The 26,041-nt window shown below is 46.8% G+C and overlaps 1 protein-coding gene across 1 annotated transcript in view; it reads left to right on the plus strand.

Moving 5' to 3' along the window:
- Positions 1-7,330: 7,330 nt before the first annotated feature.
- TRPM8 (transient receptor potential cation channel subfamily M member 8) overlaps positions 7,331-26,041 on the plus strand; it is a gene marked incomplete at both ends in the record, with an annotated part of 88,004 nt that continues 69,293 nt past the window's right edge. Inside the window, 4 exons of the mRNA XM_082841216.1 lie at positions 7,331-7,447; positions 18,227-18,300; positions 22,966-23,122; positions 24,808-24,985. Of these exons, the coding sequence (XP_082697342.1) occupies positions 7,331-7,447; positions 18,227-18,300; positions 22,966-23,122; positions 24,808-24,985 (526 nt within the window). The remainder of the gene's footprint in view (positions 7,448-18,226; positions 18,301-22,965; positions 23,123-24,807; positions 24,986-26,041) is intronic.

Consider the following 26,041-nt stretch of genomic DNA (forward strand, 5'->3'; position numbering starts at 1 on the left):
AATCTAGAATCTAAAAAGAATAGCTTACTCGTAACAGCATGGATCTAGATCCCAGATTGAGTGGACCACTGTAGTGAGGTTGGGCGATCAATGTTCAGATGGCAGGCCGTCAGCGGATTAAGAAAAAGCAAACTTTTACCCATACCGACTTAGCGTGTGGTCATCGGGGGTGTGCAGTTAGAAGGGAGGCTCGCTGCGGGTTCTGTGCCACCATTTTTCCTAAAGTTACTCTGATTTCTTCCTCAGGGTTTCTGCTCAGTCAGATACCTTAGGAGTCCTGCTTTGAATTTTACATTTATAAGACCCCCAAAATTGATGAGTCCTACGGCCAGTCTTGGCACAATGCTATATTCAAAAGATATTCAGGTCCAACAAAGCAAGAACACTGGAAATAAATGTGAGTTAAAGGTGCCACGGTAGGTGGGCTTCTAATATGGGCCCCCCACCTGTGGAATTCATGGCTATTCACGCCCTCGTGTGGTCCCCTCCCCTTGCGTGTAAGTAAGACCTCGTGATTTGCTTCTAACCAACAGAATGCGGCAAAGGTGATATGCAATGTCACTTGCATGATTAGGTTACGAAAGATTGTGACTGTGTCTCGCTGGCAGACTCCGTCTAATGCCTTGTCAGTTTATATGCTTTGATACAGAAGCTGCCACGTTAGAGAGGCCCTGGTAGCCAGACACTGAGGGTGACCTCCCGCCAACAGCCAGTGAGGTACGGGGGCCCCTGGTCCAACAGCCCTCAAGGAGACGTATCCTGTTAACAGCCACGTGAGCTGGGAAGCAGGTCCCCCCAACCCCCACCCCGCCAACCCCGGCCCCAGGCTTGAGACAAGACCCCAGCCCCTGCTGGCATCTGAGTGCAGCCTGTGAGAGCCCCCGAGCAGAGAATCCAGCTCCACGGAGCCCAGATGCCTGACCACAGAAACTGCGGGCTCATAAGTGTGTGTCATTGTAAGTAGTCACATTTTGGGATAACTACTTACACAGCGATAGCAGCTGATACTAATGGCTGGACTCTAAAAAAATTCAAAAGATGCCGTCCACCCATCTTGCTAAAGCCTTACTCACCGCGGCAACCGCCTTCCCCATAGAGTCTGTATATATTCTCGCCTCTTCCTCTCCACTCGCCGAGCTCTTCCTCTCTCCCCACCTCTCCCCACATTCTACCTGTGTTCCCTGTGACTGTCTCTGCATCCTTTTGAACGTAAACCTATTTAGCTCCCCTAGGCCACTTCCAAGTTTTCACCCTGCAAGGGCCTCAGGAGCTGAGCAGATAAAACACAAGTTTCCTGGTGACACGGGAGGGAGTGGTCACGACACTTGTGAGTCCCCGTTCCTGACTCTTCCTGCCACAGCGATTTTTGTCCCGCTCCTTCCTGACTCTTCTCGTGCAGCCCCGACGCTAGTAATAGGAGTATTGATAAAAGCACCGATGTCTACATTACTCAAGCACGTGCCAAGCTTGCTGTAGGAGCATCCTCTTCAGTCCTGTCACAACCAAGCCATGGGGCAGGGAGACACGTTTTTAGAGATCAAGGAGCTGAGACCCAAAGGGGCTAAGTGAGCTGCTAGTCAGTGGTGGAGCTCAGTCCCACGCTTGGGTTTTCCTGACTCCCAAACCCAGGCTTTCGTTTTGTTTTGCCTTCTGTATCTCTACAGTCCTCATTTTCCTCCGAGTTTGATTGTATTAATAATAGATGTCTCTTGGTGTGTTTATGTGAATTCCTCTTGACATTGTACTCTTCATTATTGAAGAAAAGTACATGTTTCATTTTTGCCTGAACTTTTGAATCTCTGGCCCGTGTTATGACACTAGCGCTTTCCTGATGCATTGACCTACCCTACGATCTTTTAGAAGTAGAATAACAGGGTGAACTGGGTTTGATTTACATGAAATCCTCATCAGACCTCATATACACGTTGCGGGGCATGCTTGGTGTTGTTTTACTGGTGGATTCTACTTGGGGAGGTCCCCTCGGTGGGGTTAGTCCACATCCAGTGCTACCATTTTCCTGACTCCATTTTCCCACTCCTCAGTGAGAATTTCATTAATTTATAGAAATACACTCAGATACAGTTAAAGGTGAAGCGAGAAGATGGTCTAGCCTTGAAGTTCATGCTTGTCAGTATTATACTCCACTGCCCTCCAAATGGGTGGAACGTCAGTGCCAAATACCCCGTTTCCGATCCAGAGAAAGACATAATATCCAAGAGAGAACTTTGGTGAGGTTTTAGGACCATAACAATTATGTATCATGCTTATATCATGTCATGTTATGTTGTGTTATAGTTTGGGAGCTATGAAATCACATATTCCAAGATGTATGTGAAATGCCAACCCCTAATCGCTGGGGTTATTGGGAATAAGTCCATCACCTTTAACTTCTGGAGCTTGCCAAACCACCTATAAACTCACTTTTCCTCAAGTAAAGTAGTGCTTTCTTACCAATTCCAAGAGACGGAAGCTGCAGACGTCCCCTGGCTGCCTGTGCAGTTAAGGTGACCCGGAGCAAACCTGCAGCAGAGCTCCAGAGCAGATGTGTCCAGCTGCTCTTCAGCAGCAGAAACCTTTCCTCAGGGGGAATCTGCTAGGACCCTGGAGATGTAAGTCTGATGAAGCAGCACTGCTCCCACTGACATGGGGAGGCATCCCTGAGCCCCTCACAGACGCAAAGCCCTAAGCCCAGCCTTTGAAACCACTACTCTAGACTCAGATTTTTCAACAACTATTTAGTTTTTTTTATTTTTACATCTTTATTGGAGTATAATTGCTTTACAATGGTGTGTTAGTTTCTGCTTTACAACAAAGTGAATCAGTTATACATATACGTATGTTCCCATATCTCTTCCCTCTTGCGTCTCCCTCCCTCCCACCCTCCCTATCCCACCCCTCTAGGTGGTCACAAAGCACCGAGCTGATCTCCCTGTGCTATGTGGCTGCTTCCCACTAGCTATCTATTTTACGTTTGGTAGTGTATATATGTCCATGCCACTCTCTCACCTTATCACAGCTTATCCTTCCCCCTCCTCATATCCTCAAGTCCGTTCTCTAGTAGGTCTGTGTCTTTATTCCTGTCTTACCCCTAGGTTCTTCATGACATTTTTTTCCCTTAGATTCCATATATTTGTGTTAGCATACGGTATTTGTCTTTCTCTTTCTGACTTACTTCACTCTGTATGACAGACTCTAGGTCCATCCACCTCACTACAAATAACTCAGTTTTGTTTCTTTTTATGGCTGAGTAATATTCCATTGTATATTTAGAGTTTCAGAGCCCTGAAAATGTATGCAGTGTCCCCAGCCAATCTCCTTTCTGGGGCAGACTTGGCATTTTTTCTCTGGAGTACAAGTCAGACAGTCCAGATAAGACCAAGGGCCTGTGCCTGGTGGGATGTCAGTTTCATGTTCAGAAATGATTTCAAAGATATGATGTGAGAGAACAAAAATGCCCCGATTGTCATCAGTATTTATTATGTTATTGTTGACTCTCTTTTCCTTTTACCTTCAATTTATCGTTTATCCTCAATCGATCATTTTAGTGCTGACGGCTTCACCGCTCCTGCCTACCTCCACAAAGTCCTACTCCATGCTCTGCAGTCAACAGAATTTTTACATTATTATATTTTCCCTGTGGTTTAATCTCTCCCTCTCTGCTAGTTTTCCTCTGCCAAGATTTAAACATGATCCCACCTCTTGGGAGGAAACAAGTCAGCCACGGACCCTCCCCTCCCTTCTAGCTACCCACCCGCCACGTGCTCTTGTGGATGGAGATGCCGTCTCTGGTGGTCCTCACTCTCTCATCCCACTTACTGAAATGTTCTCACTAAGGTCACTGGTTCTCTTAGCCTTGCCCAGCCTCTAGACACTTTTCCTGTTTATTAAATATATTTTCCAGATTATTTAAGAAATATATTTAATTTGGGAAAATATAAAAAGTGAAAGAATAAAATTAAAATCACTCACAGTCCCAGCCCCACATATGGCAATGGTGAACACCTTGGTGTATTTACTTCCGTGTGCCTTATACACATTATACGTAATGCATTTACATCCCTTACTTCGATAGCTGCCCTTCCTGAAGGTGGGTCATATGTCAGCTGCTGAACCACCTTTATAGGGAAGCTGAGAGGGTGAAAGACCCCCTCAAGGTCACAGGGTGAGTGACTGAACACGAGCTGACCGTCTCTAAAGCCAGAGCTCCAGACCACGGTGATTTCTTGCTTCCGGCTTTTTTTCTACTCACAATAAATCCTATGACATTTTCCATGTCATTAAAATGCACCCACTTCATGGTATCATCCTCTTACTTCTTCTGGGTGTAATGTGCTCCTACTGATGGAAGTTTAAGTCATTTCTAATCTTTCCTATGAAATGAATATCTTTTGAGTATACCCTTTAATGTGTTTCTGATGATTTCTTTTATCTAGAATTCTCCAAAGCCAATTCACTGGGTCAACAATGATAATACTTACATGTCTGGCTACATTATTGCCACATTCTTCTGCAGGCAGGAAGATGATTTTTACCCCCCCTGCAATGATATGAGAGTGTCTGTCCCACTAAGCTCTTCCCAACATCAAATGCTGTCATCTGAAATATCTCCCCTGGGTGTTTCATCACTGTTGGACTTTTCTTGTTTTTATTACTAGGAAGGCTTAGCATGTTTCTGTGTTTATCAGTGACTTGTATTCCCTTGTTTGGTGGCTATGGACTCTTTGGCCCATCTTCTCCACTGGATTTTGTGTGGTTCAACCCAGTGGTGTGATTTTATGACTTTTCCTTAGCATGGGATGCATCGACTGGTTTCTCCCTGGTGTGGCTTTCATTCCCTCCTCCTTCTACTTTTCCAGTTCACCCCCTTTCAGGGGCGGGCCACCCTCTTTCCCAAGGTTCCTGGGGGGGGGGCCCTCTGGACCCTCTCCTCTCCTCTCCAGACGCCCCTGGAAGCCCTTGGTCCTTGGCCTATGTCCCTCCTCCTGGAAACCCCTTTCACACCGAACCCTTAGCTCCTGCCTGTGTTTAGGACATGGATAAACGGTACACCTGGAATACCTGGTATGTGGGATGGTATGAAGAACGCCTGGACTCATAATTCAACACCTTGAACATCCCCTGGCCTCAGAAAACCAGTTCGAAACGAACATCGAATAAAGACATGTGAAATGTCAGAAAAGGGCAGATTCTGCATTTCTTACACAGCTTTCCCATTTCTTACTTGACTGAACTGTGATGAAAAAGCAAAAATACACTTTTCTCCATTGCAACGAAATAAGCAGTTTTTTCACTGTGAGCAAATGAAATCATTTCCTGACTGTCGGTGCCCTACTTAGAAGCCATTTGCTGTATGGGGATCATAGTAAATACCTTGCAGGACTGATTTGCGGTTTTGCCATAATGTATGTAAAGTACCAATTAATACTCTGAGCCTCTCCGTGAAATGCCTGGGGAGAGAAGTAAAAGAAGCGCTCCTTGTTTTAAACAGCCTGGCCTGAGGGTTCTGAGTGGGCTTTGAAGAAGCGTCGGTGTCTGTGGCGTGGGAGGGTTTTGAGGCTGGGACAGGTGACCTGGAGGAGGAGACAGGCTGAGGGCTCAGGAGTCGTGTGGCTGAGGCTTGGGTCTCAGGCCTTTCCTCGTGCGGGGTGTATGGAAGGCGAGTTGGAAGTAATTTGCAAAACTGAAAGAGGATTTTGAGGGTGGGAGGGAGTGTTATGTAATCACTTAGATTATTCGCTCAATCAATATTGGTACAATTCTACTCTGTGCTCTGTGCCAGGCTCTGGGAATACAGTGCTGAACAGATAGATCTGTTTTTGTTTTCGTTTTTTGCGGTACGCGGGCCTCTCACTGTTGTGGCCTCTCCTGTTGCGGAGCACGGGCTCCGGACGCACAGGCCCAGCGGCCATGGCTCACGGGCCCAGCCGCTCCGCAGCATGTGGGATCTTCCCGGACCGGGGCACGAACCCGCGTCCCCTGCATCGGCAGGCGGACTCTCAACCACTGCGCCACCAGGGAAGCCCCTAGATCTGGTTTTTGACTTAAAGGCAGACAGGGGCCAAACAGATCATGTAACAAATCAGTATGCACACGGCTTGGTGGAGGGGAGATGGTGCTTCCAGAACAGGCCACCAGGCACCTGCGCCAGCCTGGGCGTCAGAGGTACCTCTCTGAAGAGATGGTGCATAAGGCCCGTAGGATGGGCGGGAGATAAGCAGCTGGGCAGGCTTTGAGGAAGAGGGTTCCAGACAGACGGTGGGACCTAGATGGGAAAACCGGGGCCCCGTGAGGAACCTGGCCCAGAAGGAGAGGGAGGTGGGTGCAGTCATGCGGGGGAGGCAAGCAGGGCCCAGGTGGCAGCTGCGGGCCACTGGAGGGGCTGGAGAGGGGCGAGGGGGTGCGACTGCCACTTGGATGTGGTGATGATGGAGGCGAGGGTGGGGGCAGAGGTCACAGGCAGCTGGGGGAGCTTGGTCCCAGGAGGAGACACAGGGAGGCGGGGTGTAGGAGAAGGATGAGGCTCTTGTTCTAGAAACGTCTTGTTTGCTGTGTCTGCCGGACAGCCTGGGGATGTGGAGTAGCTCTCTGTGGATATGGGTCTGAGATAGTGTTTGGGAGACAGGAGGGACGGGTGGCTCCTGCAGCTGGGATGGAGGGTCTGAGCCCTAGAAGAGCAGGGGGCAGCCCGGAGGCATCTCCGTGGCAACTGAGGCTTCTGGGATGCCCGGGCTAATGGCCTGCTCTCCAGGCTGGGAGGGAATTGTTGCCGGGTGTCCTTGGGAACCACGTGCCGGCTCCGAGTCTCAGGGTGACCTGGAGCACACTGGCCCTCAGGCCCTACCGCCCCTGTGGGTCAAGGTCCTTCTCCCACTTCACTTGACCGCATCAGGGCAGAACTCCTCTCTGCTGCCAGCCAGCCGGTCCTCTAGCTGCCACAGCCGCTAGCTGCAGTTCTGCAAGTTCCTTCACTACAAATCCATTAACTTCGAAGGAGCTATGATGCACCTCCTATGCGCAGTGGTCTGGGATGCGGGATCCCACCTCCCATAGGAGAGGGGAGCGCACCCAGGAGGGCCCTGCCCAGATGGGAGCGGTCAGGGGAGGGGTATGGAAGGACTGAACTCAAGCTGGGTCCTGGAGGACGAGAAGGAATGAAGCAAGGAGAGCAGAGGCAGGGGGACCAATGTCCTTTGGTGGTGGGGGGCGGGGCGGGGCTGGGGCATGGCAGACAGCGAGAGGGGGAGGGCATGGCGGTAAAGCTTTCAGTGAAGCCCGTCCACCGTTTGTGACCCCATCTTACCCTCCCTGCCCTTTCTCCACAGGGGAACAGATGTCCTTCAAGGGCGCCCGGCTTAGCATGAGAAGCCGAAGGAACGGCACGCCGGACAGCACCCGGACCCTGTACTCCAGTGCGTCTCGCAGCACAGACGTGTCCTACAGCGAGAGCGTGAGTTGAGCCTCGCCCCACCCACCCGCTGATATGTCAGAAAGCAGCCCTTTGCAGCTAGGTTCTTTGGGGACCAATACTCCTTCTTTAACAAGATCATATCTCAACGTATGGCATTTCGTTCTGTGGATTATTTTTGTCGAACGTAGAGGCCTTTTCTTTTCTGTGTAGTTTTTCAGGCATTCCTGTTTTGAAGATGGTGACCGCAACCTTGAGTTGCTAAAGAATGTACTTATTTGGGGCCTTTTTAAAAAAATAGCAGTGTTCATTTCTGCTGTAGAGCAAAGTGATTCAGTTACACATATATATACCTGCTTTTTCACATGTTTTTCCATTGTGGTTTACTACAGGAGACTGGATATAGTTCCCTGTGCTGTACAGTAGGACCTTGCTTATCCATTCAAGAATGCACTTGTTAAGTGACTTTTATGAAATCCTAAATACTGCACTTTTAATATTCCTTTTACTAGCTAATGCTTGGTGTCCTTGCTTCCAGCCCTGTGGGTTCACCTTGGAAGTGATTCTTGAAGTCCTTTTCTTCAACTCTATGGCCGGGGGCTCATTCTGGGTCTGCATTTGTTCTTGCCGTAGCTTCTAGCTGTTCTCCACAGCATCTCTCTCCTCCTTCCAAGCCCGTGTCCACACTGCTTTCAGGACATAGAGGCACACTGAGCTGTTGCTTAGGGGTGAGCGGACTCAGGGTGGGGCGCCCGGCAGGAGGCTCCCCGCTGGGCTGCGCTGCCCCTTCCGTCCCTCAGCCACCTCTAGTGGTTCCCGCAGGCTTTCTGTTCACTCTCACGTCCTAGTGAATACTCTCATTTGTCAGGAAATAAAGACAACGTTCCAGTCTGGTACCAAGCTTCCGCCGACTACAGTGTTAAAAGTCGGGGTGGTGGCTAACTTTGGAAAAAGGAAGGAGGAGGGACTGGGTGGGGGCTTCTGGGGTGCTGGGCATGTCAGTATTTTGATCTGCTGGGTGGGGTTCTTGGGGGCGCCCGTGCACTTGCCACTCCCAACACCCAGCGCCTCCTTAGATTTTGCACCTGCCGTCACTTTGACCCTGGTCCGGTGAGAATTACACAGTGGGCAGAGGGCGCTGGTGGCCTCTCCAATGCCCCCTCCTCCAGCCTCCAGCAGTGACGGACCTCTGGGAGGGCAGAAAAGGCCTTTCTGGATCATACTTGGACGCAGGCATGGGTGTCTCTGGGAGACAAAGGCTGACTCTCCCTTGCCATTCTCCTTTGGGCTCCCATGGGATTTCTGGATGGATTTCCCGCTCCCCTCAGAGATGCCAGCTGCCCTGTAGGTAGAATTTCTGAGACCACCTAAGTACCTCCCAGTTATGGGGGGGGGGTCCTGTTTGCCCCTGAGACTACACACCTTTGCAAAGTACATTTTTCAGAGGGAACTTTTTTTTCTTTAAAGGCCTTTATTTTTTAATTAAAACAAATTTTTTTTGGCCACACATCATGGCATGTGGGATCTTAGTTCCCTGACCAGAGATCGAACCCATGCCCCCTGCAGTGGAAGCGTGAGTCTTAACCACTGGACCGCCAGGGAAGTCCCCAGAGGGAACTTTCAGCAACAAGGCAGTTTTTATCACCACCCCTCCTCCATCATCATCGATTTCACAAGCTGATACACATAAGCTTATACTGTTGAGTTTTCTTCATCTGTGTTAAGTAGACTTAAAATTAGTGAACAGCTAGAAAATATTCTGAGGAAGAAAGGGCATCACAGGTTTTCAAAATTTTTCGCGTTCAGTGAGTGTAGGATTTATTTTTGCTCTCTACATTTTTATTATTTGTAGAAAAGAACATGCAAATGTAAATTGCCAGCCTAAGGAAGAATAATAAAATGAACACGCTTGCACCCACCATCAGCCCTTTTCAGGAGTCCCCCACGTGCCCTCCGTGCCGAAGGCGACAGCTATCCTGAATTTTGTGTTCCCTGGTTCTGCTTTTATTTATAAGCTTATGATTTGAATATATGTCCCTAAACAATACATGGCTTTGTTTTGTCTGTTTTGATATTTGTGGAATTACACAATAAGTATTCCTTTGTGAATTCATTTCTTTTCTTTCCTTTTTTTTTTACATCTTTATTGGAGTATAATTGCTTTACGATGGTGTGTTAGTTTCTGCTTTATAACAAAGTGAATCAGTTATACATATACATATGTTCCCATATCTCTTCCCTCTTGTGTCTCCCTCCCTCCCACCCTCCCTATCCCACCCCTCCAGGTGGTCACAAAGCACCAAGCTGATCTCCCTGTGCTATGCGGCTGCTTCCCACTAGCTATCTATTTTACGTTTGGTAGTGTATATATGTCCATGCCACTCTCTCGCTTTGTCACAGCTTACCCTTCTCCCTCCCCATACCCTCAAGTCCATTCTCTAGTAGGTCTGTGTCTTTATTCCTGTCTTACCCCTAGGTTCTTCATGACATTTTTCCCCTTAAATTCCATATATGTGTGTTAGCATACGGTATTTGTCTTTCTCTTTCTGAATTACTTCACTCTGTATGACAGACTCTAGGTCTATCCACCTCATTACAAATAGCTCAATTTCATTTCTTTTTATGGCTGAGTAATATTCCATTGTATATATGTGCCACATCTTCTTTATCCATTCATCCGATGATGGACACTTAGGTTGTTTCCATCTCTGGGCTATTGTAAATAGAGCTGCAATGAACATTTTGGTACATGACTCTGTGTGAATTATGGTTTTCTCAGGGTATATGCTCAGTAGTGGGATTGCTGAGTCATATGGTAGTTCTATTTGTAGTTTTTTAAGGAACCTCCATACTGTTCTCCACAGTGGCGGTATTAATTTACATTCTCACCAACAGTGTAAGAGGGTTCCCTTTTCTCCACACCCTCTCCAGCATTTATTGTTTCTAGATTTTTTGATGATGGCCATTCTGACTGGTGTGAGATGTTATCTCATTGTAGTTTTGATTTGCATTTCTCTAATGATGAACAATGTTGAGCATTCTTTCATGTGTTTGTTGGCAGTCTGTATATCTTCTTTGGAGAAATGTCTATTTAGGTCTTCTGCCCATTTTTGGATTGGGTTGTTTGCTTTTTTGTTATTGAGCTGCATGAGCTGCTTATAAATTTTGGAGATTAACCCTTTGTCAGTTGCTTCATTTGCAAATATTTTCTCCCATTCTGAGGGTTGTCTTTTGGTCTTGTTTATGGTTTCCTTTGCTGTGCAAAAGCTTTGAAGTTTCATTAGGTCCCATTTGTTTATTCCTATTTCCATTTCTCTAGGAGGTGGGTCAGAAAGGATCTTGCTGTGATTTATGTCATAGAGTGTTCTGCCTATGTTTTCCTCTAAGAGTTTGATAGTTTCTGGCCTTACATTTAGGTCTTTAATCCATTTTGAGCTTATTTTTGTGTATGGTGTTAGGGAGTGATCTAATCTCATACTTTTACATGTACCTGTCCAGTGTTCCCAGCACCACTTATTGAAGAGGCTGTCCTTTCTCCACTGTACATTCCTGCCTCCTTTATCAAAGATAAGGTGACCATATGTGCATGGGTTTATGTCTGGGATTTCTATCCTGTTCTATTGATCTTTCTGTTTTTGTGCCAGTACCATACTGTCTTGATTACTGTAGCTTTGTAGTATAGTCTGAAGTCAGGGAGCCTGATTCCTCCAGCTCCGTTTTTCTTTCTCAAGATTGCTTTGGCTATCCGAAGTCTTTTGTATTTCCATACAAATTGTGAAATATTTTGTTCTAGTTCTGTGAAAAATGCCAGTGGTAGTTTGATAGGGATTGCATTGAATCTGTAGATTGCTTTGGGTAGTAGAGTCATTTTCACAATCCAAGAACACGGTATATCTCTCCATCTATTTGTATCACCTTTAATTTCTTTCATCAGTGTCTTATAATTTTCTGCATACAGGTCTTTTGTCTCCTTAGGTAGGTTTATTCCTAGATATTTTATTCTTTTTGTTGCAATGGTAAATGGGAGTGTTTTCTTGATTTCACTTTCAGATTTTTCATCTTTAGTGTATAGGAATGCCAGAGATTTCTGTGCATTAATTTTGTATCCTGCTACTTTACCAAATTCATTGATTAGCTCTAGTAGTTTTCTGGTAGCATCTTTAGGATTCTCTATGTATAGTATCATGTCATCTGCAAACAGTGACAGCTTTACTTCTTCTTTTCCAATTTGGATTCCTTTTATTTCCTTTCCTTCTCTGATTGCTGTGGCTAAAACTTCCAAAACTATGTTGAATAAGAGTGGTGAGAGTGGGCAAACTTGTCTTGTTCCTGATCTTAGTGGAAATGCTTTCAGTTTTTCACCATTGAGGATGATGTTGGCTACGGGTCTGTCATATATGGTCTTTATTATGTTGAGGAAAGTTCCCTCTATGCCTACTTTCTGTAGGGTTTTTATCATAAATGGATGTTGAATTTTGTTGAAAGCTTTCTCTGCATCTATTGAGATGATCATATGGTTTTTCTCCTTCAATTTATTAATATGGTGTATCACGTTGATTGATTTGCATATATTGAAGAATCCTTGTATTACTGGAATAAACCCCACTTGACCATGGTGTATGATCCGTTTAATGTGCTGTTGGATTCTGTTTGCTAGTATTTTGTTGAGGATTTTTGCATCTATGTTCATCAGTGATATTGGCCTGTAGTTTTCTTTCTTTCTGACATCCTTGTCTGGTTTTGGTATCAGGGTGATGGTGGCCTCGTAAATGAGTTTGGGAGTGTTCCTCCCTCTGCCATATTTTGGAAGAGTTTCAGAAGGATAGGTGTTAGCTCTTCTCTAAATGCTTGATAGAATTCGCCTGTGAAGCCATCTGGTCCTGGGCTTTTGTTTGTTGGAAGATTTTTAATCACAGTTTCAATTTCAGTGCTTGTGATTGGTCTGTTCATATTTTGTATTTCTTCCTGATTCAGTCCTGGCAGGTTGTGCATTTCTAAGAATTTGCCCATTTTTTCCAGGTTGTCCATTTTATTGGCATAGAGTTGTTTGTAGTAATCTCTCATGATCCTTTGTATTTCTGCAGTGTCAGTTGTTACTTCTCCTTTTACATTTCTAATTCTAGTGATTTGAGTCTTCTCCCTTTTTTTCTTGATGAGTCTGGCTAATGGTTTATCAATTCTGTTTATCTTCTCAAAGAAACAGCTTTTAGTTTTATTGATCTTTGCTATCGTTTGCTTCATTTCTTTTTCATTTATTTCTGATCTGATTTTTATGATTTCTTTCCTTCTGCTAACTTTGGGGTTTTTTTGTTCTTCTTTCTCTAATTGCTTTAGGTGCAAGGTTAGGTTGTTTATTCAAGATGTTTCCTGTTTCTTAAGGTAGGATTGTATTGCTATAAACTTCCCTCTTAGAACTGCTTTTGCTGCATCCCATAGATTTTGGGTCATCGTGTCTCCATTATCATTTGTTTCTAGGTATTTTTTGATTTTCTCTTTGATTTCTTCAGTGATCACTTCGTTATTAAGTAGTGTATTGTTTAGCCTCCATGTGTTTGTATTTTTTACAGATCTTTTCCCGTAATTGATATCTAGTCTCATAGCATTGTGGTTGGAAAAGATACTTGATACAATTTCAATTTTCTTAAATTTACCAAGGCTTGATTTGTGACCCAAGATATGATCTATCCTGGAGAATGTTCCATGATTACTTGAGAAAAATGTGTATTCTGTTGTTTTTGGATGGAATGTCCTATAAATATCAATTAAGTCCATCTTGTTTAATATATCATTTAAAGCTTGTGTTTCCTTAGTTATTTTCATTTTGGATGATCTGTCCATGGGTGAAAGTGGGGTGTAAAGTCCCCTACTATGAATGTGTTACTGTCAATTTCCCCTTTTATGGCTGTTAGTATTTGCCTTATGTATTGAGGTGCTCCTATGTTGAGTGCATAAATATTTACAACTGTTATATCTTCTTCTTGGATCGATCCCTTGATCATTATGTAGTGTCCTTCTTTGTCTCTTCTAATAGTCTTTATTTTAAAGTCTATTTTGTCTGATATGAGAATTGGTACTCCAGGTTTCTTTGGTTTCCATTTGCATGAAACATCTTTTTCCATCCCCTTACTTTCAGTCTGTATGTGTCTCTAGGTCTGAAGTGGGTCTCTTGTAGGCAGCAAATATATGGGTCTTGTTTTTGTATCCATTCAGCCAATCTGTGTCTTTTGGTGGGAGCATTTAGTCCATTTACATTTAAGGTAATTATCGATATGTATGTTCCTATTCCCATTTTCTTTATTGTTTTGGGTTTGTTATTGTAGGTCTTTTCCTTCTCTTGTGTTTCTTGCCTAGAGAAGTTCCTTTAGCAGTTGTTGTAAAGCTGGTTTGGTGGTGCTGAACTCTTTCAGCTCTTGCTTGTCTCTAAAGGTTTTAATTTCTCCATCAAATCTGAATGAGATCCTTGCTGGGTAGAGTAATCTTGGTTGCAGGTTTTTCTCCTTCATCACTTTAAATATGTCCTGCCAGTCCCTTCTGGCTTGCAGAGTTTCTGCTGAAAGATCAGCTGTTAACCTCATGGGGATTCCCTTGTGTGTTATTTGTTGTTTTTCCCTTGCTGCTTTTAATATGTTTTCTTTGTATTTAATTTTTGACAGTTTGAATAATATGTGTCTTGGAGTATTTCTCCTTGGATTTATCCTGTATGGGACTCTCTGTGCTTCCTGGACTTGATTAAGTATTTCCTTTCGCATATTAGGGAAGTTTTCAACTATAATCTCTTCAAATATTTTCTCTGTCCCTTTCTTTTTCTCTTCTTCTTCTGGAACCCCTATAATTCGAATGTTGGTGCGTTTAATGTTGTCCCAGAGGTCTCTGAGACTTGTCCTCAGTTCTTTTCATTCTTTTTTCTTTATTCTGCTCTGCAGTAGTTATTTCCACTATTTTATCTTCCAGGTCACTTATCCGTTCTTCTGCCTCAGTTATTCTGCTATTGATCCCATCTAGAGTACTTTTAATATCATTTATTGTGTTGTTCATCGTTGCTTGTTTCATCTTTAGTTCTTCTAGGTCCTTGTTAACTGTTTCTTGCATTTTGTCCATTCTATTTCCAAGATTTCGGATCATCCTTACTATCATTATTCTGAATTCTTTTTTCAGGTAGACTGCCTATTTCCTCTTCATTTGTTAGGTCTGGTGCATTTTTATCTTGCTCCTTCATCTGCTGTGTGTTTTTCTGTCTTCTCATTTTGCTTATCTTACTGTGTTTGGGGTCTCCTTTTTGCAGGCTGCAGGTTCGTAGTTCCCGTTGTTTTTGGTGTCTGTCCCCAGCGGCTAAGGTTGGTTCAGTGGGTTGTGTAGGCTTCCTGGTGGAGGGGACTAGTGCCTGTGTTCTGGTGGATGAGGCTGGATCTTGTCTTTCTGGTGGGCAGGTCCACGTCTGGTGGTGTGTTTTGGGGTGTCTGTGGACTTATTATGATTTTGGGCAGCCTCTTTGCTAATGGGTGGGGTTGTGTTCCTGTCTTGCTAGTTGTTTGGCATAGGATGTCCAGCACTGTAGCTTGCTGGTCGTTGAGTGAAGCTGGCTGCTGGTGTTGAGATGGAGATCTCTGCGAGATTTTCGCTGTTTGATATTATGTGGAGCTGGGAGGTCTCTTGTGGACCAGTGTCCTGAAGTTGGCTCTCTCACCTCAGAGGCACAGCACTGACTTCTGGCTGCAGCACCAAGAGTCTTCCATCCACACGCTCAGAATAAAAGGGAGAAAAAGTAGAAAGAAAGAATTAGTAGAAGTAGAAAGAAAGAAGGGAGGGAGGGAGGGAGGAAGGAAGAAAAAAAGGAAGAAGATAAAGTAAAATAAAGTAAGATAAAATATAATAAATTTATTAAAATAAAAGAATTATTAAGAGGAAAAAAAGAAAAAAATATTTAAAAACAAAAATAAACCAACAACAAAAACGGACGGATAGAACCATAGGACAAATGGTGGAAGCAAAGCTATACAGACAAAATCTCACACAGAAGCATACACATACACACTCACAAGAAGAAGAAAAGGGGAAAAAATAATAAATCTTGCTCTCAAAGTCCACCTCCTCAACTTGGGATGATTGGTTGTCTATTCACGTATTCCACAGATGCAGGTACATCAGGTTGATTGTGGGGATTTAATCCGCTGCCCCTGAGGCTGCTGGGAGAGATTTCCCTTTCTCTTCTTTGTTCGCACAGCTTCCGGGGTTCAGCTTTGGATGTGGCCCCGCCTCTGCGTGTAGGTCGCCGGAGGGCGTCTGTTCTTCGCTCAGACAGGACGGGGTTAAAGGAGCCGCTGATTCGGGGGCTCTGGCTCACTCAGGCCATGGGAGGGAGGGGTACGGAGTGCGGGGCGGGCCTGCGCGGCAGAGGCCGGCGTGACGTTGCACCAGGCGCGCCGTGCGTTCTCCCGGAGGAGTTCACCGTGGATCCCGGGACCCTGGCAGTGGCGGGCTGCACAGGCTCCCCGGAAGGGGGGCGTGGAGAGTGACCTGTGCTCGCACACAGGCTTCTTGGTGGCGGCAGCAGCAGCCTTAGCACCTCATGTCCGTCTCTGGGGTCCGCGCTGTTACCGCGGCTTGCGCCCGTCTCTGGAGCTCCTTTAAGCGGCGCTCTGAATCCCCTCTCCTCGCGCAGCAGGAAATAATGAGGGAAGAAGAAGTCTCTTGCCTCTTCGGCAGCTCCAGACTTTTCCCGGACTCCCTCCCGGCCAGCCGTGGCGCACTAACCCCCTGCAGGCTGTGTTCACGCCGCCAACCCCAGTCCTCTCCCTGCGCTCCGACTGAAGCCCGAGCCTCAGCTCGCAGCCCCGCCCGCCCCGGCGGGTGAGCAGACAAGCCTCTCGGCTGGTGAGCGCCGGCCGGCCCTGCGGGAATCTCTCCTCTTTCCCCCCCGCACCCCTGTGGCTGTGCAGTCCTCCGCGGCTCCGAAGCTTCCCTCCTCCGCCACCCGCAGTCTCCGCCCGCGAAGGGGCTCCTAGTGTGTTGAAACCTTTCCTCCTTCACAGCTCCCTCCCACTGGTGCAGGTCCCGTCCCTATCCTTTTGTCTCTGTTTGTTCTTTTTTCTTTTGCCCTACCCAGGTACGTGGGGGGTTTCTTGCCTTTTGGGAGGTCTGAGGTCTTCTGCCAGCCTTCAGTAGGTGTTCTGTAGGAGTTGTTCCACGTGTAGATGTATTTCTGGTGTATCTGTGGGGAGGAAGGTGATCTCCGCGTCTTACTCTTCCGCCATCTTCCCGGAAGCTCCCGTGAATGCATTTCTTGCTCAGCATCCTGTGTTTGTGGTCCCTCTGTGTTGCCAGGTGTAATGGCTGTCGATTCACTCCTGCTGGGCCACCCTCCATCCTGTGCATGTCTGTCCAGCCTAAGCGGGGTGAACATTTGGGTTTCAGGTTTTGCTATTAGGAGCAGGGCCACTGTGAACCTTCCTGGATGTGAGATGTTCTCTCTGGAGAAGGTTCTTCGACTTGAGGCCCATGGGTAAAGGCGAACGCCTCTCCCTCATGGGAATTGGGGTTAAGACACAGGGCTTCTGGGGAAACTTGGGGCACGTGGTCCCCATGCTCTGATGTCTCAGGATGTACGTTGGTGGGGGTAGGGGCTAGCAAAGGGGGAGACTGCTGAAAGCGTGGTGGACCTTCTTCCAGGAGAGGGAGTGCCGTCTCCCTTTTCGTGGTGACCTCATTGTGTGGGGGGGTGACGAGTCAGGCCTGGCTTTGGTGCAAGGCCGGGGGGCAAACCCACGTGACACTGTCTGAGAACTGCTGGCGCCGGGTGACCTGAGGGAAGTGGGTTTGGGCTGCCAGCCCCACCTCCACGGAACAAGACAAACCCCTAAAGCTGGCAGCGCGGTGCCAGGCATCTGAGCTTGCAGGTCATTCACAGGACACAGGGACTGTTTCTAGGGGACAGTGGTGGACAGTTTCCCAGAGTGGTCGAGCCAGTTCCCTCATGGCCCGTAGCGGGCTGAGGCCCCCCGCCTGGCTCTTCACTGGCATTTGGTGCCAATGGCTTCTCAATTTTTCCAGCCTGGTGGGTGTGTAATGGGATGTCATCGTGGTTTCACTTCACATTTGCCTCGTTACTGACAAGGCTGAGCGCGTTTTCACACATTTGTGTGTCCTCTCCTATTTGATGTGTGCTCATGTCTTTTGCCTTTTTCCCACGAGGTTGTCTGTCTTATTCTTAGTGACTTACAGTCTTTTATATATTCTATTTACCAATCTTATGATGATTAATATATGTCGCAAATATCTTCTCCCACTTTGAGGAGTGTAAATATTTTCAAAGTATTCTTCAACTCCAAGGGGTTTGTTTCTGCCAACTAAAGGGAAGCGTTCCATTGTTTGTCAGAATTAGGTCCCAGATATGCCTTACCACCTTGCCCATGGGGGGACAGATGCAACTCTGGAAGGAGCATTTGGAATATACCTTCTTTTGAAAAGCAAGCATAAGAGGAAGTAGAATCTGCAATAAAACATTATTTATGCTAAACTATCAATAAATGCTTATATTCCCCCGGTTGCCTTAGAGTCAGAAAAACATACTTTGTATGTATATAATGACATTTGTTACAAGATGATGCCAAGTAACTTTTAGAAAAATTTGCATTTAGTTATAAAAATGTAAACGTATGCCTCTTTTTACAAACTTTGTGTACTCTAAAAGCATGAATGGATGCTGGTTGCTATGATGTGTGGTGAATCCTTAAAACCTTTGAAGTAGGTTTAAGTCATTCATGAAGAGCAGCAGGGGGTGAGAACAAATTAGTGACGTGTTGTTCCAATGTTCTTTCTCCAAAGGACTTGGTGAATTTCATTCAAGCAAATTTTAAGAAACGGGAGTGTGTCTTCTTTACCAAAGATTCCAAGGCCACGTAAGCAACTACTTTGCCTCCATTTTTTGCTACCATGTTCAAAAATAAATTATTGACCACCATGACGACAGACAAACAAATTGCTCACTAGTTCATTATTCAAGTTGTTTGCATCTTGCAATTCTCAGAAACGGTATGTGAACAGGAAGTTTGGCAAGCAGCTTGTCCCTGGAGAGGTATCATCTTATTTCATATTTTAAGCTTTGTCAGTAGTTGGTAAAGGCTCCAAGACAGGCTGTCACTCTCTTTGATATTCCCACGAGCCTGGGAGCCCACCGGAGTGGCCATGGCAGTGAACCTTGTTGTTTCATAGCAGTTGGCAGGAGACACCAGGCATGCGCGCATGTGGCAATCTGACCGGCTCCTCTGCCAGGCTGTTGACTGTGGCCCTTCCCATCTGACCGGGTGTTCATCTTCTCTGAATCTCGTGTGTCTTGAAACATCGAGGCTGAGTCACAAAAGCCTTGGGGAGCACCTCCAGCAGCTCTGCCCCTAGGAGGTCCTCAGCGAATGCTACCTAGTGGGCCAGTGATAAGTGGACTGACCTCTGATGTTTCCCACAGAAGGTGCCCTGGGATCTAACGAAGTGCTTTTAGTCCTCCCTCCGTCTCACCTTTTTCCTCTCTGCCCCCTCTCTTTTGCTTACTGGTGATAGGAGAGAGTCTAGCTATTAATATTTTTTAATTGAAGTATAGTTGATTTACAAAGTTGTGTTAATTTCAGCAAAGTGATTCAGTTATGAACATAGATACCTTCTTTTCAAAATATTCTTTTCCATGATGGTTTGTCATAGGATACTGAGAATAGTTCCTGGTGCCATGCAGTACGACCTTGTTGTTTATCCATTCTATATGTAATAGTCCAGCTATTAATTGATTGTTTACCTGCTGCTGTAGTTTGTAATTAAAGCACTGACTCTGTTGAACAGAAGCAGTGCCCAGAGGAAGGCAGTAAGAGCAGGGGCCTAAGAACCAGCGTTGGATCCAACCTGGGCCTGGCTGCCTGCTCACTGCATGAACTTGAACCAATTATTCTCTTTTCTGAACTGAATCCTCTTATCCTAAACCGCTGGCAAAGTACACCTCCTGGGTTGTAGTAAGGGTGCAGTGGGACGATACATAAAATTCCTGCCGCAGAAAGTTCTCAGTCAATGTGTTTTTCTACTTTGTATGAATTAGAAAGCGAACACTGGAAAAACTAAGAGATTTCTATTTTGTCATTGGTATAAACTTAGTCATTATGAGTCATTTTGACAGAGTATAAACTCTGTGAGTCGGTTATTTATTCCCCACATGTTTCCCTGAAAGATTTTGCCGTTAATCTATTTGTTTGACTGGTAGAAAACACTGTTTGGATTTGTTCACTCATTCAACAAATATTTATTGGGCATTGACTCTGTCGTGGGGACTCATGTACTTGACTGCTAATTCTACAACTGCCCCGCAAGGTAGCTGTTATCATTTGACTGACAAGGCAAGTGAGGCCGGGAGGGGCTCAGTGTTTCACCCAGGGTCACATGGCTGGCAGGGGATAGATGAAGGATTGAACTCAATTTTCTGATTCCTCCCTGTGCATTCCTTTTATGCCCAGCTCCTGCCCCTTCTAGGAACACTCCTGTCTTGGGCTGAGTGTAATCGTTAGCACCTTGTCAGTTGCAGATATCCAGTCTAATTGGCCTAAGTGAGTGGTGATTGTAATGGGACAGCCACATCCAGGGCTCAGTGTCACCAAGACCCTGCCTCTTTCTACCTGTGGTTCTGTCCTTCTCTGGGTGGGCAGGCTCCTTGTTAGTGGTGGCAGAATGGACACCACCACTCTGGCTGACACCTTTTCAGCTTACCAGTGAGGGGAAGGAGGGCTTTGTTCCAGCAATTCCACCCAAAGTCCTGGGCTCACGTTCATGGCTCTTATTGGCCTGGCATGGGTCAGGCGCCCACTCTAATCCCTGCAACTGGGCAATGGAATATGTGACTGGCCAGCCTTGGGTGTTGTGTCCACATGGACCTGGTGTGGAAAGGAGGATTCCTCAAAGGAGAATCAGGTGTTCCTACTAACAGAAGGAGAAGTGGATGCAAGGTAGGGAAACCTATGGCTGTCCACCTTATGGTGCTTGACTACCACTCAAGTCTGGCCCCAAATAAAGGGAGATGTGGTGAGCAGTCCCTGCCCTCCACAACACCAGCACAGGACAGGAACACCTCAGGGTCTTCCAGTGCCCATGTCAGAGGGGACTCAAGGTTATACACCAGCGTGAAGACTCTACAAGATTTTAACTTCTTGTATTTATTATTTTCATCTCTCCATCGGCAGTGGGGATGCTCTGTGTAATCTGAATTACTCATCGGACAAGTGAATCAAGGGAAAGGACTAGTAATAGTGTTACGGTAATTTTGCAGCTACTTGCCACATCAGCTGACGTAGGCTGCCCCAGATCTGCTTCCCAGCAGCTCCCCAGAGCTGCTTCACATGTGCTAAGCCCAGACCACTCATGTTTCTCTACTTTAAACCCTTCGGATGTCTGTTTCTTGCATGGTCACTAGGGAGTGATGCCGGACCATGACGCCTATTGCCAGGTACCCTCTGAGACACTACTGTCCAGCTTAGGGGCCACCCCCTGGGACTCCTGAGGCTGGAAGTCCCTGGATCTGGGATTATTCTCTTCAGTTCTCACTGCCTCGGCCAGGCTGGGTTCTAGGTAGAAAAAGGAAGAACATTACTTTTGCTGTAACAGGCTCTGTGTAATGGAACTCTCTATTATTACTATGATGGGAATATTCTATTTTTAAATTTAAAAAAACTTTATTTAATTTATTTTTGGCTGCATTGGAGCTTCGCTGCTGCACGCGGGCTTTCTTTAGTTGCGGCGAGTGGGGGCTACTCTTTGTTGTGGTGCGCGGGCTTCTCATTGTGGTGGCTTTTCTTGTTGCAGAGCATTGGCTCTAGGCACGCGGGCTTCAGCAGTTGCAGCATGCAGGTTCAGTAGTTGTGGCTCACGGGCTCTAGAGTGCAGGCTCAGTAATTGTGGTGCATGGGCTTAGCTGCTCCGCGGCATGTGGGATCTTCCTGGACTAGGGCTCGAACCCGTGTCCCCTGCGTTGGCAGGCAGATTCTTAACCACTGCACCACCAGGGAAGTCCCAGAAATATTTTTTTATCTTCATCGTCCCGTATGGTAGCCACTAGCCACTTGTGACTAGTGAGCGTTTGAAATGTGGCTAGTGCAACCATGGCATTGAATTTTCAAATTAAGTTAAATTAAATTACATTTAAAGTCAGTTGCCACACATGGCTAGTGGCTACTATATTGACAGTGAGGCTGCAAAGGATTCAGACTTGTCCTGAGGGGTAGAACTAGCGTCCTGCCGCTCTCCCGTCCTCTCCGTCTCCCCTCTCTGTCACTCCTTTGCCTTCTCCATGTATCTGTGCTCCTGACGCCTTCTTGGCATTCTTCCTGCCTCTTCCCCATTTGTAAGCCAGTTCATGTAAATTGGTGCTTGGAGGGCTACCAGCCCCATCATCAAGATGGAGACAGGGGTCACCCGAGACACACCCCTACCCTTGGAAGGGAAAAGGGCTCGAGAGTCGGTCTTCAGTTGTAGCAAAGACAGGTGGGGCAGGGAATTCCCTCCCCAATCCTGCAATGAACTTGGGTGGGTGTGGACAGACCCCAAAGGATAGTGGGACAGTAACAGCTAAAGACAGAGGGGAGGAAGCCAACTTGGACCCTAGTGAGAGGACCCTGAGACCAGTGGGAGCAGCCCCCAGGCTCAGTTAGAGAAAAGGCTAAGGCAACTGTTATCAATTCTGGTTGACTTTTCTTTTCTTGGCCAAACTGAGTGATGCCCCAGGCAACTGTTCCGAAAGAGGCAAGATTTCTGGTGGAGGAGTGACTTTGGATCCAGGTTCTAGCTCAATTTTTATAGCTCTAGAAAATATTGAATGTTTTGACGTATATTTTTGAATACAGATAATTTCCATACTTATAGTAATTAAGACCTTCAGTTGCAAGGAACCCGAGCTAGCTTAACCTAAATGGGGAGATTTACTCTAAGGAAATAGAAATGCCATGCAGAACCTGAGAGAGAGAAGTGGCTGGGAGTCTAGAATTGTTAGGACCATGGCTGGAGCAGGTGGAGGCTCAAGAGGTCTTCTCTGTTTGTCTTTTATCCCCTCCTCTCCCTGCATTCATGCTTTCTTCTTTCTCAGCGGAGATACAATTGTATGTGTTGCCTGGATCTTCCATGTCACAGGGGTAAAACACCAAGATAGTTTTTTTTTTTTTTTTTTTTTTTTTGCGGTACGCGTGCCTCTCACTGTTGTGGCCTCTCCCGTTGCGGAGCACAGGCTCCGGACCCGCAGGCTCAGCGGCCATGGCTTACGCGCCCAGCCGCTCCGCGGCATGTGGGATCTTCCCGGACCAGGGCACAAACCCGTGTCCCCCGCATTGGCAGGCGGACTCTCAACCACTGCGCCACCAGGGAAGCCCCCGCAAGATAGTTTTTAAACAACCAACTGAGATGATGAAAATAGTCTGAAAATTAGATGCGATGGTGAAATCTCTTTTTGTGTTTATTTAAGCTAATCGTGTCTATTCTAAGAAATGTGATGAAATATTTAAGCAGGTTTAATGAAAGCTATTCCTTCCCATCAATATCCTTCCGCTCAGGGAAAATGTGTGCAAGTGTGGCTATACCCAGAGCCAGCACATAGAAGGCACCCAGACGAACCAAAATGAGAAATGGAATTACAAGAAACACACCAAGGAATTCCCCACTGACGCTTTTGGGGATATTCAGTTTGAGACTCTGGGGAAGAAAGGGAAGGTAAGCAATGCTTTCCTACTTGCACTAGCTAATCCACATGCTAACATGGTGTGGGCTACCTTGAGTTACCTTGAATTGTCTAATAGTACGCATGGAGGTGGGAGAGGTGGGTAGTCAATCCAAAAATGATTGCAGAAGAAGATAAATCTTGTGAAACATCAAAAGCCGTGATTAGATAATGTGCCATGGCAGCACTCCACGGGCGAGGACTGGCTTGCCACCCAGGGTCCTTTCTCTAGGCACAGGGCAGGGTCATGTGACATCCACGTTGGCCCTCATTGCTACAAAAGGCCCGACAAATGTGCTTGTGAAGCATCATCTGGTTTAGTTTGGCGTGTGACATTCTTGAGAATAAATGTGGCCTTGAATAAGGTGACATTCTCCTCTACACGATCACACTGCAGGCTCTTACACAGGATTCTACAAAGATGTTCTTTTCTTTTCTTTTTTTTTTTTTTTTGTGGTACGCGGGCCTCTCACTGCTGCGGCCTCTCCCTTTGCGGAGCACAGGCTCCGGACGCGCAGGCCCAGCGGCCATGGCTCACGGGCCCAGCCGCCCCGTGGCACGTGGGATCCTCCCAGACCGGGGCACGAACCTGCGTCCCCTGCATCGGCAGGCGGACCCTCAACCACTGCACCACCAGGGAAGCCCTCTACAAAGATGTTTAATGATTATGTCAAATGAAAAAAAAAAAAAAGCACAACATGAGAGTTGTGAGTTAAGTTTTATTTGGGGCAAAATGAGGACTGTAGCCCAGGAGACAGCGTCTCAGAAAGCTCTGAGGAACTGCTCCAAAGGGGGCGGGGGCGGTGTTATCTGTGATTTTAGAGAAGGGGGGACGTGCAGTGAAGCACACGTGTTGGCAGAGGTTTCTTGCCCGTCACGAGGAGAAGATGTGTCTCCGTTAACGATTTTAGTGCTTTTTCAGATACGAGGAGATGCAAGAATTTGGGCTCATAAAATCTCCTGAAAAATATCTAACTATCTGAAGGCCTGTTCTGCCAGTTTTTCCCAGAGCACAGAGGCCTCATTCCTGATCTCCACCCTGCACTCCTTTCAGGGTGTGTTGAAGGTCAGTGACCGCAGTGGCTATTGATTTTATCCTTGTAGAGGCAGATGACAATGCCAATTTTCAGTAGGCAATGGTTAGCAGTCTCCTTAAATCCTCCTGTGTCCTCTGTCCCAGTGACACAGCCGTCCTCAGGCAGCTGGAAGCTGGGCCTTGACCCCTCACCTCCCCAGGCCCTGCCGCTGCAGCCCTGGAAGGTGACCCGGCTCTGTCCACTCTGTGTGTTCCCAAGGCCTCTGTCCCAGGATGGGCCACCACTGTCTCACCTCCCTGCATCTCTCCCTACCTGTCTTGTCCCATAGTCAACACTGCCGCTGGAGGACTCTCTAAACTGTAAATCCCATCCGGCTTCTACTCTGCTTAGAACACCTCACAGGTGCTCTACTCCCTTTAGGATAAAGTCCCAAGTTCTCCAGCCGGCTTGGGATGGGGGGGTCCCTGCAGGGGCACCCACACCCGCCTCCACTCCACTGCCTTCCTTCCAGTTCCCCAAGGGGACGCTCCTCGGCTGCAATGCGCTCCCCTCTCCCCCTCCCTAAGGAGCAGGTAAACTGGGCTAAGCCCCACCATCAGGAGGACACCTGTGGATCCTGATGCTTCCCCTCTTCCCCACAGTATATCCGACTGTCCTGCGATACGGACGCGGAAACCCTCTACGAGCTGCTGACCCAGCACTGGCACCTGAAAACGCCCAACCTGGTCATCTCGGTGACCGGCGGCGCCAAAAACTTCGCCCTGAAGCCGCGCATGCGCAAGATCTTCAGCCGCCTGATCTACATCGCGCAGTCGAAAGGTGCGTCGGCCCCCGTTGCGTCCACGCGGCTGTCGCTGCTGCAGCCACGGGACCTTCCCTGCGGCGGCGGGGACCTTGCGCCCGCGGGTTTGTCCATCCAGGCTGCGCAGCGTCTTCAGAGACGGAACGAAATTCTCCTTTGCAATCATGCTCAGACTCCAGATGCTCTAGAACTGTATGATTAATCATTATCTTAATTAAAAACAAGATCCTTCAATGAAGGGACAGACCGGGAGCTCTGGCCGATGGTGAGGGGGTAGGTGGAGGGTGGGGACACAGTAGCTCTTTAAACTCAGCGTTAAGGCACTTCCTTGTGGGTAATTTTATGTTTCCTTTAATCTAAATTTTTCATTTTGTTATTTTTACGGGTGAACTTTTACCCAGAGTATTCTGGCGAATCAAAAAGTAAAGTTTCATTCGTCTGCTCTTTTTTTTCTTGTGGTACGCGGGCCTCTCACTGTTGTGGCCTCTCCCGTTGCGGAGCACAGGCTCCGGACACGCAGGCTCAGCGGCCATGGCTCACGGGCCCAGCCGCTCCGCGGCATGTGGGATCCTCCAGGACCGGGGCATGAACCCGTGTCCCCTGTATCGGCAGGCGGACTTCCAACAACTGCGCCACCAGAGAAGCCTTCATCTGCTGTTTAATTTTGGGATCAGTGGTGTGTTTTGGAAATCGTGTTAGTGCCTGGCGGGTTGTAAGCGCCATGTAACTGTCTGATGGAGATCAAAACAAATAACCGTGGCTTTGTTATTTGAAATATTCAGCTTATTTTTTCTTTTTAACTTTTTATTATGAAAAATGTCAGACCTACAGAAGAGTTGGAAGAATAATACAAGGAATATCTGTACCCCCTTCACTTAGGCTCACCAATTGTTAACATTTTCCCATAATAATCTTCTCTCTCTCTGTAAATATCCACATATTATGGTTTTTAAAAAAAATGACTAAGAGTAAATTTTAGGTATCATAACCCTTAGTGCCTAAATATGTGAGCATTGCTGAAGAACAGGGGTGTTCTCTCAGATAACCGGATGCAACTATCAAACCTGAGAAAG

The sequence above is a fragment of the Leucopleurus acutus genome (genome assembly GCF_964270905.1).
Source record: "Leucopleurus acutus genome assembly, chromosome: 6".
Classification (NCBI taxonomy): domain Eukaryota; kingdom Metazoa; phylum Chordata; class Mammalia; order Artiodactyla; family Delphinidae; genus Leucopleurus; species Leucopleurus acutus.